Raw genomic sequence first — 19,977 nt, forward strand, 5'->3', positions numbered from 1 at the left:
CCATAGTACCTCAATTGATGAGTCCCCAAACGTCCTTTCTACAACTGTAATATTGTCCCTGATCAATAATGCCATACCTCCCCCTCTTTTACCATCTTCTCTGTTCTTACTGAAATATCTGAATCCTGGAACCTGCAACACCCATTCCTGCCCCTGCTCTATCCGTGTCTCTGTAATGGCCACAACATCGAAGTCGCAGGTACCAACCCACGCTGCCAGTTCACCCACTTTATTTCGGATGCTCCTCGCGTTGAAGTATACACACTTCAAACCAGGTTCATACTTGCCAGTGTCAGGTAAATGATTTTGTAACTCCCTACTCTCATCCTCTTCTGCACCTGTCCTACAATTTTGGTTCCCATCCCCCTGCTGTATTTAAATCCACCTGAATAGCTTTAGCGAATTTCCCACCCAGGATATTGGTACCCCTTTCGTTTAGATGAAGACCATCTTGCTTGTAGAGGTCCCACCTACCCCAGAAAGAGCTCCAGTTATCCAAAAACCCGAAACCCTCCCTACTGCACCATCCCTGTAGCCATGTGTTCACCTCCTTTCTCTCCCTATTCCTCACCTCACTAGCACATGGCACGGGCAGCAAACCAGAGAAAACAACTCTGTTTGTCCTAGCTCTAAGCTTCCATCCTAGCTCCCTGAATTTCTGTCTCAAGTCCCCATCTCTCTTCCGACCTATGTCGTTGGTGCCAATGTGGACCACGACTTGGGGCTGCTCCCCCCTCCCCCTGAAGGATCCCAAGAACACAATCAGAGACATCACGGACCCTGGCATCCGGGAGGCAACACACCAACCGTGAATCTCTCTCATCCCCACAGAACCCCCTATCTGTCCCCCTAATTCTCTAGTCCCCAATGACTACTGCTCTGTTCCTTTTCCCCCTTCCCTTCTGAGCAGCAGGTGCCCCACTGCTTTCCCCTGGTAAGTCATCCCCCCCCCCACAGTATCCAAAACGGTATACTTATTGTTGAGGGGAATGGTCACAGGGGATCCCTGCACTCCCTGCCAGTTCCCTTTCTGTCCCCGAACTATCACCCATCTATCTTTTTCTTTTATCTGGGGAGTGACTACCTCTCTAAGTCCTGTCAATAACTCCCTCTGCCTCCCGAATGATCTTTGTGTCTTCCATTGTGAATGTATCTGATCAGAAAGCATATCAAATGTATGGTCCAGGAGAAGATGCAAGTCAGCGCAAATGAGATAGGATCTTATGTAGCATTTTGCATGTGAACATTTATTTGTAGGATATTCTAGTTACCCAATGTCCTTTCTTTTTCCACTTTGCTGATGAGTATGGTAAATCTGACTTCTGAGTCATAGGGTTGTGGGTCAAATGCCATTGTAGTGCCTTAACACAAAGTCTGGGCTGACGCACATCTGCGCGGTCAGAGGTTCCCTTTTTTGGATGAGTTTTAAAGCCAAAACTGTGCCATCCCTGTCAAGTGATTTTTGAACAATCAATGTAACTGTTTTGAAGAAGAGTGTATTCTCCCTACGTCTTGACTGATTTATCCCTTGATCAGCAATCAAAACAGATTATCTGATTATTGTTAAATGTTTTCTGGTCCTTACTGTGTACAGTTTGGTTGTCACATTTCCCATTTCACAATAGTCATTGCACTTCAAAAGAAATATTGATGATAATACGCTTTGGGGTTCCTGAGATTATGAAACCACAAGATAAAATCAAGTTTTTTTAAAAAAAATTGAATTGTACTCTGCAAGTACTAATTAATAGATATTAACAGAGTTATGATTTCTACTGATTTTATTTTCTTAAAATCCTTAAATAAGCATGCAGGTGAAAAGCCTCCTTCCTTGCATGGGCTACACTAATCCAGTTCTGGGCTTAGTCATGGTACACGGTGGCATGAAAAAACATGCAATTTAATCAGCAAATGGGACTAGAATAGTTTAGGATGTCTGGGCAGCATGGACGAGTTGGACTAATCAGCACACCCATTACTAGATTACTAGGTCTAAGAACTAAGGCTAAGAAAAGGAAGTGTAAAATATGAATTTAAGGATAAGAAATGGTTTTATCTCCGGTCTTGGACATGAATTTCTACTTTTATTTCTGAGTTGTATTCTGGGAAATTTTCAGATTCTTTATTTTGTTCTGATAAAGTGACAAAAATAGATGAATGTAAGACGGAAGTGTGGATTGTGCTGTAGTTCTTTTGAAGCAAAAATGATTAATTCTGGAGTGACTGATTCTGGGAAAGTATATACAGTACTTAGAAAATTTGTTTTCACAGTCAAATACTGAATCATCTTACACTTTAAAATGCTAGGAAATGGCAAAGAAACTGATGCAATGTTAAGTATATATCCCGCTTAAGTAATAGCAAGTTCTTGCCTGATTGAATTTCCATATATTATTTTCATCTGTCCTAGGTGAGAGGATGGGGTGTTTCAGTTCATATGAAGGCAAACTGAAGTTTGCAATTTGATCCCAAAGAGAAGAACTCCTGAAATGCAATGCAATAAATGAAAGAATTTAGCTTATCCATTTTACTGAAATTAGTAGCTTGAGGAATAAGGAATTGGCAGCAAAGACATTTGAAATAGAGTTTGGTGTAAGATTGGAAGAGTTAATGAGTTCTTACATCTTTGTTATCACTAGAAGCATGAGGATCATGTATAGGCCATTCAATTCTTTGAAGCCTATTCCTAAGTTTTTGGGGTTCTTGTGGTGCAATGGTAGTGTCCCAACCTCAGACAAGATATCTGGGTTCAATTCCCACCAGCTCCAGAGGTGTGTCATAATAAATCTGAACAGGTTGATTTAAAAGAAACTTCCCAAGTTCTACATAATTTGAGTTGCATGCCTGATATTGTGCTCGCTTTTGTTTACCACATTTTCTGATTCTTACTGAATGTTGACTCCTTTAAGAATTCGTGGAGAAAGTGAGGGCTGCAGATGCTGGAGATCAGAGCTGAAAATGTGTTGCTGGAAAAGCGCAGTAGGTCAGGCAGCATCCAAGGAACAGGAGAATCGACGTTTCGGGCATAATCCTGAAGAAGGGCTTATGCCCGAAACATCGATTCTCCTGTACCTTGGATGCTGCCTGACCTGCTGCGCTTTTCCAGCAACACATTTTCAGCTCCTTTAAGAATTCCCTTACTTTATTTGATACCAGTTTTCATGCTCACAATTTTATTATATTTATGTTTTGGTCAACATTTGCAACCGATTTATGATCATTTTGTTTTGTTTTGTCTTTCAGGAAATTCGTCTTTTCTGGATGGGTATCATCATGAACCCACTAAGGTAAATAGGATTATTGGGATAGAAGGTTCAGCTGCTACTTGTGGGGCAAATAGAAAATATTCCTCCTGAGTGTCCTATGTGTCTTTAAATATGCCCTTCCGTCTTTTCAGCTTAGAATATCATATGCGATCAATTCAGGTCACTAGTGAAACTGAAAGGCAACCATTAATTATCTTCAATTGACTTCTCTGTTTGCATTCATGATTAAATTGTTATTGAGTGTTAGACTATCAGTGAGTAGTGTTAATTTTTGTCAATGACAGTAGAGTAGAAGTTAATCACTCTTACTGGTATTAATTAAGAATTTGAGGACTTGTATTAATATAGCACCTTTCACATCCTCAGAGCATCCCAAGGCACTTGACAATCAAAGTACATTGGAATTTTCTTATCATATTGCTGCATGATTAATAAATACTGCAGCTAATTTACACGCAAGTTTCCACCGGTATTCATGAGATGAAATAAAACACTAATAAAAACAAGGGAGTGGAAGCTAATGCAGCAGTTACATAATTTAAGGTTATATCCAAAGTGGGACAGTGTTCAGTTCTCTACTGTACATTGAGAAAGATATATTGAATATGCAAGGCCTTAGTGCAGATTTAGCAGAATATTACCAGAGTTGTTAAAATGTAAAGTATAAATTTGCTCTGGCAGTATTTTGCTTTTAGAATTTTGAGGAATAAGCTCATTAAAATGATCAAATGTTAAAAGAACTTGAAACAGATAAGTCAAGAGAAACAATTTCCTCTGGGGATTTACAATCAAGGGTGAGATTATGCAGGTGAGATTAATGTGACAAAGCGCATCTGTATGAAAATGACAATGGAAATCTGGAATTCTAACTACCTCCATATTTCTCCCTGCCCCTCAGATTTTTGATAAACCAGGTTAGTAAGGACTACAGAAATGAAGTTAAAATGCTGGTGCCATTAAATGGAAGAACTGGCTCAATCAATTGATTGGGCTACTCTCCATGTTCCTGAGGAATTCTGCTCCAGCATCACTTGCATGGCAAAATTTCTCTTAATCTTAATTTTGCAGTGATTACTCATCACTGACTTCCAAATTAAAGGACATAGTCTTTACGTACTCACTCTGTCAAGACACTTGCTAATTTTAAAAATCAAGTCTCCTTATGGCAAATTTAGGATGTGTTGACAAAATATCCATGTTGTTCAGAGGAAATTTATGACATACAGTCATGCACTAAAAGATATCAGTATTCTGGGCGGAGAGAAAAACTGGAAAGGCAGTTCAGTGGTCTCTGTCATCAGAGTTTGCTGAGATGACCGTTTTGTTGATCAGAAAACTGATCAGCAAATCTCAGTTCCTTCTCCTGGTTCTTAGAATTGTTTGCAAGAGACCAGGATGATTAGTTCACCCTTATGTTTAATAAATAAGTCTCTGACTTATTAATTAAACATATTAGCTTATAGTAACCGATGAGAGGAAATAAAATGGCTGTCATCAAGCTTTTACTGCAGATAACAACAGCTCCTTTCCTTCGAGGTCAAATAGCTTCTGACCCAAGCATTCACAGCTACAGGCTTTTAAGCTAGCTAGGAGCCAATCCCATAGTTGTTGGCAGGCTGGAGGTTTTTTTCCTGGGCTTTTAAAATTATCCTCCCTTTTCAATCCACAATCAAAAATGTTTAAAAAAAAAGATACAATAGCTGTCTTGGTCGATCATTCTGGCTGACGCAGTAACTCCACCCATGACAGTTATTTTCATACATTCACCACCATCAGCCTAAAGAATCTGAATCAAAATTGCCTTTGTTGTCCCTTTAGGTTTAAAGTTGTCTGCTGTTGTTAATGAGATTATTTTAACATATTGGGGTGTATCTCCTGTTGGGATGTTATAATAGTAGTGGAAACTCTGGTTGTACATGTACTTTGTTTTCGGCGCAAAGTTAGTGCAGCAGATAAAGTTCGAAAGGACGTTATCTTATTTATGCTAATCTTGTATCAGAGATCAAAATACTTCCTTTTGTGGCTGCCCTCGTTGAGGCTGTTTTTTTTGGGGGGGGTTGGGGTGGGGAGGGGAGACTATATTTGGGTTTCAGGAGCTCATTTTTAATTTTCAATATCTCACTTCTTATGTGATGCAGTCAGACAATAGCAATACCTTCTAAATTTATGTTGACATATTGAGTATTTGGACTCTCGCAGAAGCAGGATTAGAAGAATTAATTAATATTCTCAAAAATGACCAACACTTCAATAAAATAAGAGCCAATGCACACAAGTAAAGTATTGATTTCCCAACTGCAGCAATACTTAACTTGACACTAGAAAATGTGCACAATTCAACAATGAGTTTTATTTTTCAAAATAACTGAAATCTTCTACACACAATCATCACTCAAGCACACTTTCTGCAAACTGATGAGGTCACAGCTAATACAGGTACTGTATACAGAGGAACCTTGATTATCCGAACGTCAGTTATCCGAATTTCAGATTATCCGAACAAGATCGCAGGGTCCCGATGCTTGGCTAAACTATGTTGTCTGGCATTCAGATAATCAGGGTTCCTCTATATATTTAGAACATCTCAAATCTCAATCTTAGTTTTAAGTTGAAAATTTGAGTTCATCACAACAGCGACTACTATAATTTTCCCCGTGTACGGATAAATTGTGATTATGAAGTTGTCAGCCATTGACAGAATAGGAAATCCAATTGAAGAAGTAAGTAACTGTGATAAACAAAAATTCTGGTCTGGTAACTCCAATTTAATCAAGCATATGCATGTGTGTCATATAATTGCGCCAACCAATTGGGACAGAGTTGGGTGCAAAAAGACAGGCAAGTCATCATTTGATATTGAGATCTCTCTGTGAAGGGATGTTCATACCCTGCAACTACTGCTCAAGTTGAGGAAATGAAAAGTGCTGTCAACAAGTGATAGAGATAAATTTATGCAGCAAGTGGAAAGCAGTGGTGCAAACAAAAAAGCAGGCATCCCTTACGGGTGCTAAATTCCAGATTTGAATTTTTCCATTATTTTGAAACATAAGGCGAACGTTTTGAATAGTTTAACCAGCAGGTGTTCTCTCCAACAAGGGAGAGGGTGAAAATGGCTGCTGACGTTAAAGAAGCGCTGCTAATGCGGTTTAAGGCAAGTTAAGCAGAGAATGTTCCCATCTCCAGTCCAATCCTACTTGTAAGTGGTGATCAATCTGGAAAAGACATTGGATCACAACGCGTGCATCTGCAGCTGCACTGATTCAGGATGAGACATGGCATCATCTTCCATGTGATGAAAGTGCAACAGTTACAGCAGAAATGACATCATTGACTGCATGATGGTCTCTTTCTGTCTGTCTCTCACCCCCCTCTCTGTTTCTCCCCCCCCCCCACCCGTTTCTCCTTGTCTCTAAGCCCCCCGTCTCTCTCCCCATCCCATCTCTCACGCTCTCTCACTCTTTCTGCCCCCCCGTCTCTCTCTGCCCCCCCCGTCTCTCTCTGCCCCCCCCGTCTCTCTCTGCACCCCCCGTCTCTCTCTGCCCCCCCCGTCTCTCTCTGCCCCCCCCGTCTCTCTCTGCCCCCCCCTCGTCTCTCTCTGCCCCCCCGTCTCTCTCTGCCCCCCCGTCTCTCTCTGCCCCCCCGTCTCTCTCTGCCCCCCCCCGTCTCTCTCTGCCCCCCCCGTCTCTCTCTGCCCCCCCCGTCTCTCTCTGCCCCCCGTCTCTCTCTGCCCCCCCGTCTCTCTCTGCCTCCCCCGTCTCTCTCTGCCCCCCCCCGTCTCTCTCTGCCCCCCGTCTCTCTCTGCCCCCCGTCTCTCTCTGCTCCCCCCGTCTCTCTCTGCCCCCCCCACCCCCCGTCTCTCTGCCTGTCTCTCTCTGCTCCCCCCACCCCGTCTCTCTGAACCCCACCGTCTGTCTGCTCGTCTCTTTCTGCTCTCCCCACCCCATCTCTCTCTCTGCTCCCCCGTCTCTCTGCCCTCCACCCTCCTGTTCATCCTGTCTCTCTCTCTCTATGAGTAAGAACTTTTAAAAAAGTGCTGACAACTATTAATCTCTCCAATTATTGACTACATTGATAATGTGCCTGATCACTTTAAGTCTGGTGAATGAACATCTGCCTGTTTCCTTAGCTGAAGTTGTAAAGGCCACAGAGATGTTCCAAGATTTCTCACTGCTTCTTGACAACATGTTTGACTGCATTGACAACATGGCAGCCTGCTGCATTCATCTGAAGGCATCATGCCTAGCAGAAAAAACATTGAAAATGTGAATGCATTTAAAAAATAGACATGTTTCACAGTTACTGCTTCATTCCCTTAATTTTTTATTGACATAAAACATGTTTGTAAACAAATTGGATTACATAGCAGTTTACTTGCCTGTCTCAAAGCTCCACATAACAGGGTGGATAATGCCTCTCATTTGATCTACCTTGATTCTATTGTAGTAACTTCTGTATGTATATAGCCCTAAGATATAGATTCTCCATTCAAGAGATCAGATTACCTGAGCAGTCTCGAGTTTCTCTGTTTCCCAGCTGCTTGAGAATTCAGCTGACAGGTTTAAAACTATTCACCGCACAAGCACAACAGAAGTGTAAAGTGTCTTAATGACCAAAAATAGCTGATTTGTTTCCATACATTAATTAGAACAGAAAAATACTTTGAAGCTTTTTTTAGAAAGTCAAAAATAATGTATCTTACAGGCTTACTTATTCTGGCAAACTGGTTACCAACTGAGCTACTATGTCAATTAACTATATCCCCCTTAATCCCAAACACTCATTCATACACAGACAAGATGTGATTTACACAGCTCTGCAGCACAATTTTGAGTGGGAAAAATAGGAGAAACTTTTTGTCAGTTCCATTTGTTGATGAGTTCATATTGTGCAATGATTGGAAATCTTCAGACCAGATTTCAGATTCAGTTGAGAAACAGTTCAGAGCCTAATAATTGAACCTTTATCAAGTGGATTTGTTTTAATCTATTTAGCTAAGGTATTAAAAGTTCTGCTTTCATCACAAAGATCTTACTCTTGCAGGCAAGAAAGACAGTACTACATCCTTACAAATTTCTACAGACAGCTGCCCAAAAGCTTCCATTGTACACTGAAAAAACATCTATTACTTCAGCCTAGAGGCTCTTGCTAGGTGACCGCAGCATAAATACATTCGGGTTTGTTTACTCAACAATTAAAGCAATAAAATTCCAGCCTTCTCTCTCTCTCTCTCAAAAGTCGTTGATCACTACTTTCCAAAGCCACGTTTTGTTTATAAATAGCAACTAGTTAGTCTCCTTTAACCTTCTGACTTTCCAGTTCCAGGCAATCACATAAATCATTTGCAACCCAATAATGCCTAAATGTCCATTTTCCAGTTCTCTTATCCATGAATATATGTTCACATCATGTCTCCATCCTTTGAAGATGAAACCCCCTTTTCAAATACCTTTGATTATGATATAACATGACTCATACAACAATAACAAAATTCTCGTTCACTCTTTAGACAAAATTTATACAATTTCCTGCCATCACTTAATCTCCAAGCTATTTTGACAATATTACATTTTTGATAACATGTCAGCAATTAATTAATATAGTGACATTGTTCGGCTGTTGCAGTAGGTTAATGTATCATAATGAGGTACACTCCTGAAAGCCTTGTTTATTCATCTTGAAATGAAACTGAAGTGTTTTTAAATTGAATAACATGACTTAACGTTGATGCAACCCAGTTGGTGTGAACAAAAAGCTGATATCTCTTCAGTTTTTAATGTCTTTGGTCCTTGCCAAAACCCTTTCAATACATGAATCTTAGTAAGAAACAATACACTGCCAACAATGCAATCTTTTAATCAAGGAATTGGTTACAAATTCATTTGTATTACTACATTTGCTTTTCTGTAATCAGTGCATAATTTAGTTAATGCATTGGGTTTAGGAACTGATACAACTGGTAGATTTCATCTGCTATGCCTCTGTTTATTCAAGTCACTTTCTAACTTGTACCAAATCTCTGTTTTCACCTGAGTTTATGTTCCCCAGCCAAAATTATGAATGTTGTTGTACTGGCGCTGTTTCCCTTTTAACCACATCTGTGTGTATCTCTACAGATTTCTTAGAACTCAGTGAGTCACTACGCTTGATCTTTATTTTGCTCTTCGTCCAACGAGGAAAATATGGTGTCTAATTGTCCCAGTATTTCAGCATTGGCTAATCTGAAGTGGGAGTCATGTTGTGATTGCCTGCATCTCCTTATACCTCACCATTATTATGTCTGTCGTCCTTTACTATTCCCACCACCTAACTCATTTGATCCTTAGCTCCTCCATCCAATATTATTTTAATATATTTGTGACCATTTATTCTGAGAGCTGCATACATGGCACATTTGTTTCATCCTTTCAAATTCTTTGCAGGTCAGCACAGGCTGTTTCCATAAGTTTTAAAACATTTGGCTGTATGTTTCAGGAGCCAACTCATATGCACCATGAATAGCCTTTTCTTTAACTGCCTCATGATCTGCTTCATTGATGCCTCTTCTGACAGTGAGGCATACATTTCTTTTGTTCCATCCATCAACCTTTTCTGCGTGGGCTGTGTCCCATTTTCCTTCAGCCGCTTCATTTGTTTTGCTGTGTCTTTTTCATACGATATAATGCCTGCATATCCTTTACGTTAAATTTCATAACAGCCTGTGGACATTTAAACATTCCTTACTGGATTTTAGCTTATGGCTAGATTTTTTTTCTTATCAAAACCTTCCTATGCATGAAATATGTTCTTTTTTTTAAAGACTCCAATTTCTACTTGAACTTCCTCTACTTCTCTCTGTTCTGAAACTTCAATTTTAGCCATTTGCATTTCTTAAGTTTTCTGCTTTTAGCTGAAGTTCAAGTATTTTAAGTTCCATTTCCCATTTGTGCTTTAATTTCCTTTTCTGGTTCAAGCGACTTCATCATTAACTTCAGTGATTTACCACTTTGTGTACATGGTCACTCTTGTATTTTCACCAATTCCAAATGCTGTGCCAGTGTGTTAATAATCTCTGCCTTCCTACCCTTTGCAGAAAATTCTATCGTTATCACCTCCCTTTCTTGCCTTCGTTAAATCTTCGAAATTCATCAGAGAAGCTGCTGCCATATTTTTTAAAAACTGCTTCGCAAGCCAGTTTTTTTAAATATGAAAGACTTGATATCCGTACTTTTAACTAATTGCCATTTGTCCATATCCAATTTCACAATGTCCATGTCCAAACAATCCTACACTAGTACCTCGAGCTTATTCTTGACTCCGGCAGGAGGAGTACACTGGAAATCAAGCCCCGTAATGCCACATCAAAAGTGAAAACGTCTTATTCAATTATCAGGTGACAATGGGGACTGCAGTTGCTGGAGAAATCAGAGTTGATAAAGCACAGCGCTGGAAAAGGCACAGCAGGTCAGATATCATCTGAGGACCAAGCGAGTCAACATTTCGGGCAGTCCTGAAGAAGGGTCCTGCCTGAAAGGAATGCTGCCTGACCTGCTGTACCTTTTCCAGCGCCACACTTAATTAACTCCTCTTCAATCACCTTCAATAAAAACCCCCAAAAAAACTGTGACTGTTGGAAATCAGAAACAAAAAACAGGAATTGTTAGACAAGCTCTGCAGGTCTGACAGCATCTGTGGAGAGAAGTCAGAGTTAATGTTTCGGTCCTGTGACCCTCAGACTGAAGTAAACGCTGCTTCAAATGTGGTCAGTTTGTTTCCCTACATTACTGTTGATTAGAACAGAAGAGGCTTTCAATGGTCTTTTAAATCAACTCAAAAATAGCACATTTTACAGGCAGAAGTATTCTTCAAATAAGTGGCAAACTGATTATAAACTGTGCAGATTAAAAAAAACAGGAAGTGCCTCGGTTGCAAATGGGTCCTGTTCTTGAGTCTGTTCCAAGTTGATGTATATGGAAGTTGGAGCATAATACAGAACAAGATTAAATAGCCGCTTGCCAGCATGAGTTTCACATGTCGGATCTTTAAAATTAATGCACCCCAGTATGGGATTACATTCATAACTACATGCTCTAATTACTCTGCAGAACTTTGTGGGTATATTTCATTCTATCGGTGCATGACTGTACGTGCGTTTGGAATTAAAAGGAAATACACGGGCAGTTCCCAGTTTATCCCACCTCATTTTCTAGGACCAGCTCCTGCAATATCTCCATCCGCAGTCTACTGAGAACATGTTAGTGTAGAAAATTATCCAAAACCTACTTTAGAATCACTTTTCCCTCTCTGTCTGTTGCACCGTACTATTCCCAGGCTGTGCTCTGAGAACTGAAATCCCATATTGTGAATACTTTTTGGTTTTTGCCCCTCTGTAATTTCCTTGCAAGTTTATCTCTCTATATAATTCCCACTAGCTGGAGGTCTTTCAAGTGCACCAAGTAATGTCATTATGTCTTTATTGTTCCTTAGCTCAAACCAAATCTGTTTTGTCTTTGACCTCTGTATGTTTACCTCTCTCTCAGGCACTGTCATTATCTTTGAGTATCTCTGTACATCGTTTCCTTTCCTTGATTCCGTTGCATCCATGAATACTTAGTACCCAATCCTGCTTTATTTTTGAGCCAGGTTTCCTTTTGCCAAATCATACTCCCCTGTGGCTGCCTGCACGTGCAGGTGGCCAACTTTATTTGCCATCCTCTATTTATTCAGTCATCTTATTTCATTGTCTCCTATTCCAGTCTCACTCAATGACTTGCTATTTCTCACCAGTTTTACATATTGTTTTTCCCCTCTAATGTTACCTCCTAGCTTTTGGCCCCCTAACAAGTAGGTTTAAACATTCTCCTCTGGCAATTACAAATACCCTGAAAGCATATTGGTCCAGGTGTAATCCCTCTAGCCCTTTTACAGAGTCCTTCTTCTTCCCCCAAACTGGTCTCAAAATCCCAGCACTCCCTCTGCAATATCTCTGCAGCATACACTCTCCTTTATTCTCATTAATGTGTAGCATTAAATAATCTAATTTCTGTGATGTGCATTAGGATTATGCAATTTGGGACACTGGGGTGAATTCCTCAGTTCTTCGAATAGCGAGAGTCATAGACATGTACAGCATGGAAACAGACCCTTCAGTCCAATTCGTCCATGCCGACCAGATATCCAGAATTAATCTAGTCCCACTTGCCAGCATTTGGTCAACATTCCTCTAAACCCTTCCTATTCATATACCAATCTGGATGCCTTTTAAATGTTGTAATTATATCAAACTCCTCCACTTCCTCTTGCAGCTCATTCCATACACACACCACCCTTTGTGAGAAAAGGTTGCTGTTTAGGTCCCTTGTAAATCTTTTTCCTCTCACCCTGAAGCTATGCCCTCTAGTTCTAGACTCCCCCACCTCAAAGAAAAGACCTTGTCTATTTACCCTATCCATGGCCCTCATGATTTTATAAACCTCTATAAGGTCACCCCTCAGCCTCTGACACACCAGGGAAAACAGTCCCAGCCTATTCAGCCTCTCCCTGTAACTCAAACCTTCCAACCCTGGCAATCTCCTTGTAAATCTTTTCTGAACCCTTTCAAATTCCACAACATCTTTCTATAGCAGGGAGACCAGAATTGAATGCAGTACAGTCATTTCTGATGTAATGTAATAGTTCTGTTCTCGCGCAATCTCGCATTATAAGAAATTGTATAATAGTCGCACTATTAAAACTAATGGGGATAGCATTGTGTTATAGCCAGTACAGGTAAGGAAAGTTCACTATCTACAAATAATGATCTAAATTCTTCAATCGTGTTAAAGCCAATTCGTGTTGAAGAAACACATGTTATAGCAGAATGGACTGTATTCCAAAATTGGCCTAACCAATGCCCTGTACAACTTCCTATGACCTCCCAACTCCTGTAATGAATGCACTGACTACTAAAGGCCAGCATACTAAACACTGCCTTCACTATCCTGTCTACTTGTGACTTCACTTTCAAGGAACTATGAACCTGCACTCCAAGGTCTTGTTGTTCAACAACACTCCCCAGGACCTTACCATTAAATGTATAAGTCCTGCTCTGATTTGCCTTCCCAAAATGCAGCACGTCACATTTATCTAAATTAAACTCCATCTGCCATTCCTCAATCTATTGACTCGTCTGAATAAAGGTCTCATTAAACTCTGAGGTAACCTTCTTCCTTGTCCTCTACACTACCAATGTTGGTGTCATCTGCAAACTTACTAACCATACCTTCTACATTCGCATCCAAATCATTTATGTAAATGATGAAAGGCCTTGGGTGCAGCACCAATTCTTGTGGCATACCACTGGTCACAGGCCTCCAGTCTGAAAAGCAACTCTCCATCACCACCCTCTGTCGGCTACCTTTGAGCCAGTTCTGTATCCAAATGGCTACTCTCCCTGTGCTCCATGTGATCTAACCTCGGTAACCAGTTTACAGTGTGGAACTTTGTCGAATGCCTTCCTGAAGTCTGTGTGGAGTTCAGTGGATTTTTTTTCGTTCACTGAGATGTCAGATGGAGACCTTGATTTAATGATTCACCTGACAGATAGCAATTCTACTAGTGCAGCACTCCCTCTGTACTGTACTTATTTAGCCAAAATACAGAAAAGCTATAGAGATTGATGAATATTTATACTGGAAAAATACGCCAGAGAAGTAGGAGAGTTTGCTGAAGTTTTCCAAGTTTTTATAACGAGTCTGTAAGGAACAGACTGGCCATGGGCACCAGTTCAAGATAGGACTATGTAAATATTGGTAAAGAAAGCAAATGAGCACAGAAGATAGAGCAGTATGGAATGCTTCTACTTCTGGATCAGCCTGAAGGACTCCTATGGCATTTTCTGTTGGTGTACCCTCCAGGATTCCTTATAAATATTATGAATTAAAGACTGATTGATATAAGCCAAAGGGCAAAAGCAAAATGCATTGAAAGGAAAAGACCAGATGTCCAGAAAATGAATGAAACAGCAAGGCTAAAAAAATTCCTAAAGAAGGAAGGGCAGACTATTTACATTAACATCATGTTAACATTTTCTCTAGAACAAAGAATTGTTTGTTAAAGCATGTTTTCTGATATTATTCTGTATTAGAAGTTGGTGAAAATTATGCCTTTGTGTCACAGTCAGTAGGATTTTCTTTATTATTGTAGTAAATAAAGAATTCATTTCTAGGGCAAAAAGAGTACTAAGTTTATAGTACTGACCAAAGAGAAAATTCGCAGTCTTGCTCCCTTCAGCCTCAGGTGAGTTAGATACTGTGCAGAATGTGACTCTGTCCATAAATACCGTCTTTTGTGACCTCAATAAGCTCTTGCCTTTTCTGCAGACACTGGTTTAGCTTTTTTAAATTAGCATAGTTGAAACTTTGTTTGTCTGCTGGTTCTCAGTTCAAATAAAGACCTTCATTTAGCCTCTGCCATGAATGCAGCATAGTGGTTCTGGAAACATCAGGTATGCAAACTCCAGCCCCAGATTAGAACAGAGACGCAGTGTTTAGTAAGCAGACTGGTTTGACGTACACGTTAGGTTAGTTATGGAACTGTGGCTCTCTGTGTCTACATCAAATAGTCGAGCCACAGAAGTGACACAGTAATCTTCTGTAGTATTAATAGTATTGGTTTTGAATCAACTCACTGTAGGCTGCTTGTATAAACTTCAAAAACTGAATGGCTTCTAAAATAAATCTCATGAGCATATTGTGAGGAAGGGGATTTGGTTGTGTGGAAATTACATTTCCTGAGGGGGAAGAGAGCATTATGAAACAGCTTCTCCAGTGGATTGTTTTCTTCCTCGAGTTTAGAAGTGCATTTAATTGTTATTGCATTTTACAATTGTCAGTTGATCTCTGGTGAATCCAAGAAGTGAGAGCTAGCTGACATTGGGTCGAGGGTTTGTCTGAGAGGCTGAGTGGAAGATAAACATTACGAGGCTAGTTTTGTACCCAGTGTTCAACAGGAACCAGCTAATGGAGATCAAGTTTATTGATCAAGTGGTAATTAGACTAACTTTGTTTTTCACTTGCTCAGCAATATTAATCCACTATTTCACCTCTCTCTTGCAAACATGGTTCAGCTGTGTTTGAGTTGATGAGGTAGTCTAACTTGATGCAGAATAAATATCTGTAAACTATTAGTTATCGTGGTCTTAGAAAATCTTTGTATAACTTCATGTCCTACTTTCTCAGGTCTAGGCTCACAGCAGTTTTGTCATTTAACTGTATTCAAAGTATTCTTAAATACACAGCATCAAGTGGTATTTTGATTCTCTCTTTTGACCCAGCTGTAGTGCTAAATTGAACAACTCTTGAGTAATTTGGAATAAAACTGTTCAGCCTGGTCCAAGTTGTGGATAATGGAATTTTGAAGCCATAACTATCTCTCTTTCATTGTGTTGTCAAACTAGAGTGGGTAATGTGATTAGTAACACATGCAAGGTAAGAAAATAATCTGATATCTGGAATTTGAGAGTATAAGATTCTGAAATTGAGTGCCAGACATAAATTTAGTTCAAATAATATAAAGAAAATAGTACACTGCAAGTCTGTTTATTGTATCAGAAGTAACTCTCAAGGTGATTCGAATTTTGCAGAATTACACTTTATTGGTTCATACATTCTGAAGAACCATATGCCGTCCATGCATGAAGAAGCTATAGGGAGAGGCTGAACAGGTTGGGGTCGTTTCCCCTGGACCGTCGGAGGCTGAGGGGTGACCTTATAAAGGTCTACAAAATTATGAGGGGCATGGATAGAATAAATAGACAAAGTCTTTTCCCTGGGGTCGGGGAGTCCAGAACTGGAGGGTATAGGTTTAGGGTGAGAGGGGAAAGATATGAAAGAGACCTAAGGGGCAACGTTTTCACGCAGAGGGTGGTAAGTGTATGGAATGAGCTGCCAGAGGAAGTGGTGGAGACTGGTACAATTGCAACAATCAAGAGGCATTTGGATGGGTATATGAATAGGGAGGGTTTAGAGGGATATGGGCCGAGTGTTGGCAGGTGGGACTAGATTGAATTGGGATAGCTGGTCGGCATGGACATGTTGGACCGAAGAGTCTGTTTCCATGCTGTACATCTCTATGACTATAAGATACCATGATACTTTTTTATTCGCTTATGGGCAATGAACATCAATGACAAGCCAGCATTTATGACTTGTCCCTATTGTCCTTGAGAAACTGTTGAAAGCACTATAGGTATCTCCAAAATGTTATTTGTGTAGCATTTTGGTATAACTCAGTAGCTTGCTCAGCTTTTTTCAGAGGAAAATTAGAAATATGGTAAACTCTTGATGTATAGTCTATTATATAACCTTGAAAGATAATGACTGGAACAGTTGAGAGGCCATAAGGTCACTTAAATATGAAGACTGACGGGGAGTAGAAATTCACCCGTAGTGCAGAGTGCCTAAATATTTCTCTCAGTATCACCACAATTGCGATGCCTTTACAGCTATTTAACGTGCTGTTTTCTTTCCGTTCTGAACAGGTTCTGCCATTCCCCAGCCAGCTGGTTTACAACAGAGTTGGAAAATGTGGAAGCCGAACTGTCGTGCAGCTATTGAGAGTATTGACGGAGAGAAATCATTTCAATCTTATTAATTCAGACATTCACAATAAAACCAGATTAAATAGGATTGAGCAGGTTAGCATCCCACGACTCCTGTTTTTAGAATAAAAGCTTAATCTCCTTCATTGTTCCAAATAGCTTTGAATTTGGATACCCAGGATAAACTTCACTACACTACACACCTCTGCAGTATTTTAATGACGGTGAATGTAGAGGTGATTAGAACTGCACACAGCACTCTAGATGGAATCAAGCTAGCTGCATTTCAGCCTCTCCACAATTGTTAGCCTGTGCCTTTTTCTCAGTACCAAGCGAATATTGTGATGATTTCAAGATTTAATCAACCATAATCATTTCCTTTCTTACCTAATTGGCATATTCCATTAAAAAGATATTCCTTCCTTGCTTCAGCTATGATTTTATGTTTGTCAGTATTGATCTGATTCTGTCATCTATTGCTCGTAATGTTGGAGGATTCTAGGCCTGCTTACACAAGCATCCAGAGACTGAGTTACTAAATAGCCTGCAGCAGTTAACTATCACCTTCTGAAAGGCGCTTAGGGATAAGCAATAAATTAATGGCCGAGCCAACACAGCCTAATATACCTTGAGTTAATGTTCTTTAAAAAATGATGAGCATTTGGATTTATGATGTGCTGCAGAACAAATTTTCCACTTGTTCTCATTTATTGTTTGATGACCAACTCGTGGCTGTGCCTGAAGAAGAGAGGTCCTTTTCGGGATCAAGCTGGCTCTGTGGTGCTAAACTCTATTGCCAGACTGAGTAAACCGATCCTTGGCTGGACAGGATGGCAGTAGTGCTGAGCAGTTTCCATGATTGGTCAGCCTGTCTGGTCCAATAAATGAAGGTTATATGGGATTTTTATTTCAACTCTGCTTCTGATAACCCCCATTGCCCTCATTGGATAGTGCTGTGATTGAGCAAGCTGTGGGGAAAAAAATGCAAGGAATTAAATGACATCTGTTTTTAATACACATCGCCTCTCTGTCCTTTCTCCTCTTACAGATGGAATTAATAAATAATATCAGTCTAGCTGACCAACCTTATTTGTACACGCGACATGTCCATTTCCTTAACTTCACAAGGTAATATGCATTTTTGCATCATTTTTGCATTTGCATAATTGCATTATCCTTCTATAATATAGTACTGAATTTGTTTTGAATTAAATGTTTGGCACTGTTAGCACTGTTGCCTCACAGCACTTGGGATCTGGTTTTGATTCCACCTTCGGGTGACAGTGTCGAGTTAGCATATTCTCCCCTTGTCTGCGTGGGTTTCCTCTGGGTGCTCCAGTTTTGCTCCACAGTCCAAAGATGTACCGGTAAGGTGGATTGACCATGATAAATTGCCCACGACATCCAGGGATGTGCAGGCTAGGAGGATTATCCATGGGAAATGCATGGTGGGGTGGGGTTTGGGTGAGATGCTCTTCAGAGGGGTTGGTGTGAACCTGATGGGCTGAAGAACTTCACCTGACAAAGGAGTAGCGCTCTGAAAGCTCATGATTTCAAATAAACCCTTTGGGCTATAACCTTATGTCATATGAGTTCTGACCATTTTTGTACAAGTGGTAGAAAAGACAAAGATTTAGCATGGGACATGGGCAGTAGTGGGTGGAATGATAGGCAAAGCTGGACCACCAATATTTTTTTCTCTTCAGTTGGAATTCAAATTCAAATTCCAACTCCAGAGGAGGAACAAAGAACATTTGGCTTCTGTTGGGTCAGGTGGGACTATGCCTATGGAAAGTAGTTCTGCAACCTAGGGTTTAGGGGTGTTGGTGATAGGGGTGAGAGGTTGGAAAAGCTTTACATTTGTGGGGAGAGGGAGTTTTGTTCTGATTGAATAGGAAATTATTTATAGAAGGTTGTGAAGCAGCATTTATATAGAACCAGAAACAGGCCATTCAACCTAGCATTTGAAAGATTGGTGTTCCACAAATCGTCATCTTCATCTCACTCTGTCCATAAATCCATGCTATTCACCTTAATTATTTGTGCTAGCGAGTCTCACATTCTGCTTTATCCATATGATTAAGCCCTAATGTATGCTTCTCTTTCAAGTTTATTTAGTTTTCTTTTGATGCATGCCCTTTTATAAAAGGTGGAGTGTAGGTTAATTATTAACTGGTGCTAGCATATTGAAAGAGTCCCAGTTTCAGTAGGCTGTTTTGTTCTGAATGGTTTTGAGCTTCTTGAGCATTGGAGCAGCACATATACAGGTAAAGGCTATGAAACATCTATGAATGTTTGCTTTGAATTTTTATCCTACTGCTTCCTGAAATATTGTCCCAAATAATTTTGACTTTCAAAAACTGTAGTTTACATTTTATTTATTGCAGGCCACATACATATCGACACTCGGTGCTTAAATGGTTCCTTTGTGTTGTTTTAAACATACTGTGTCTCAAAGACTGTGCAGAGATATGAACAGCAGTCATTTCAAAGTCATCCTCCTCCCATTTACTGCTTTGTTGAATCTGAAGTTTATCATGAACAACCTCCGACAAAAACATTTTCTAAGGCAATTGCCAGAAATCGGTGAGAGATGAAAATTTTCTTTTCAATGTTGCAGTGCTCTGGAATGTGCTGCCTGACAGGGTGATCAAAACAAAATTCAGGGTAACAAACAAAAAGGAATTGGTTAAATAATTTCATATAATTTACAACATTATGGAGGGAATTGGGATGAATTGGAAGCTTAAAAACATCAAGGTATGATTGGCTGAATGGTATCCTGTGGTACATGATTCTTGAAATCTTAGCATTTTGTGATGTTTGAATTGGTGTGATGCTGTTTCTGTAAATATATCTTCAGACAGTGGTATGGTATAAACACTGTTTTATTCAAACGTAGGTTCGAGGTTACCACTGAGGAAAATTCTAAGCTTGATCTTAATTCCTCCTGATAAGATAGTTGCTGTTCATTGAAATCAGTTCCCCCAATTAGTTGGTTATGAACTGACGTGACGAGATCTCGTAGAAACCAGAGCTATTAAGGTCTCCGTTGTGGTGAAACAAAAGCAGTGGCTCCTCCAAGTGGTCATCAGAGCAACTGTATAAATTGGATTTATGCATGATACAACACTGAACAAGAACTTAGAGTTATAG

The 19,977-nt window shown here is 40.0% G+C and overlaps 1 protein-coding gene across 1 annotated transcript in view; it reads left to right on the forward strand.

Moving 5' to 3' along the window:
• Positions 1-19,977, forward strand: part of usta (uronyl 2-sulfotransferase a) — a 90,683-nt gene that overhangs the window by 22,860 nt on the left and 47,846 nt on the right. Inside the window, exons 2-4 of the mRNA XM_043696484.2 lie at positions 3,244-3,287; positions 16,762-16,917; positions 17,870-17,949. Of these exons, the coding sequence (XP_043552419.1) occupies positions 3,244-3,287; positions 16,762-16,917; positions 17,870-17,949 (280 nt within the window). The remainder of the gene's footprint in view (positions 1-3,243; positions 3,288-16,761; positions 16,918-17,869; positions 17,950-19,977) is intronic.

Source organism: Chiloscyllium plagiosum, unplaced genomic scaffold, assembly GCF_037043375.1.
Source record: "Chiloscyllium plagiosum isolate Xiang-an unplaced genomic scaffold, Cpla_swu_hap1 HiC_scaffold_10, whole genome shotgun sequence".
NCBI classification, from domain to species: domain Eukaryota; kingdom Metazoa; phylum Chordata; class Chondrichthyes; order Orectolobiformes; family Hemiscylliidae; genus Chiloscyllium; species Chiloscyllium plagiosum.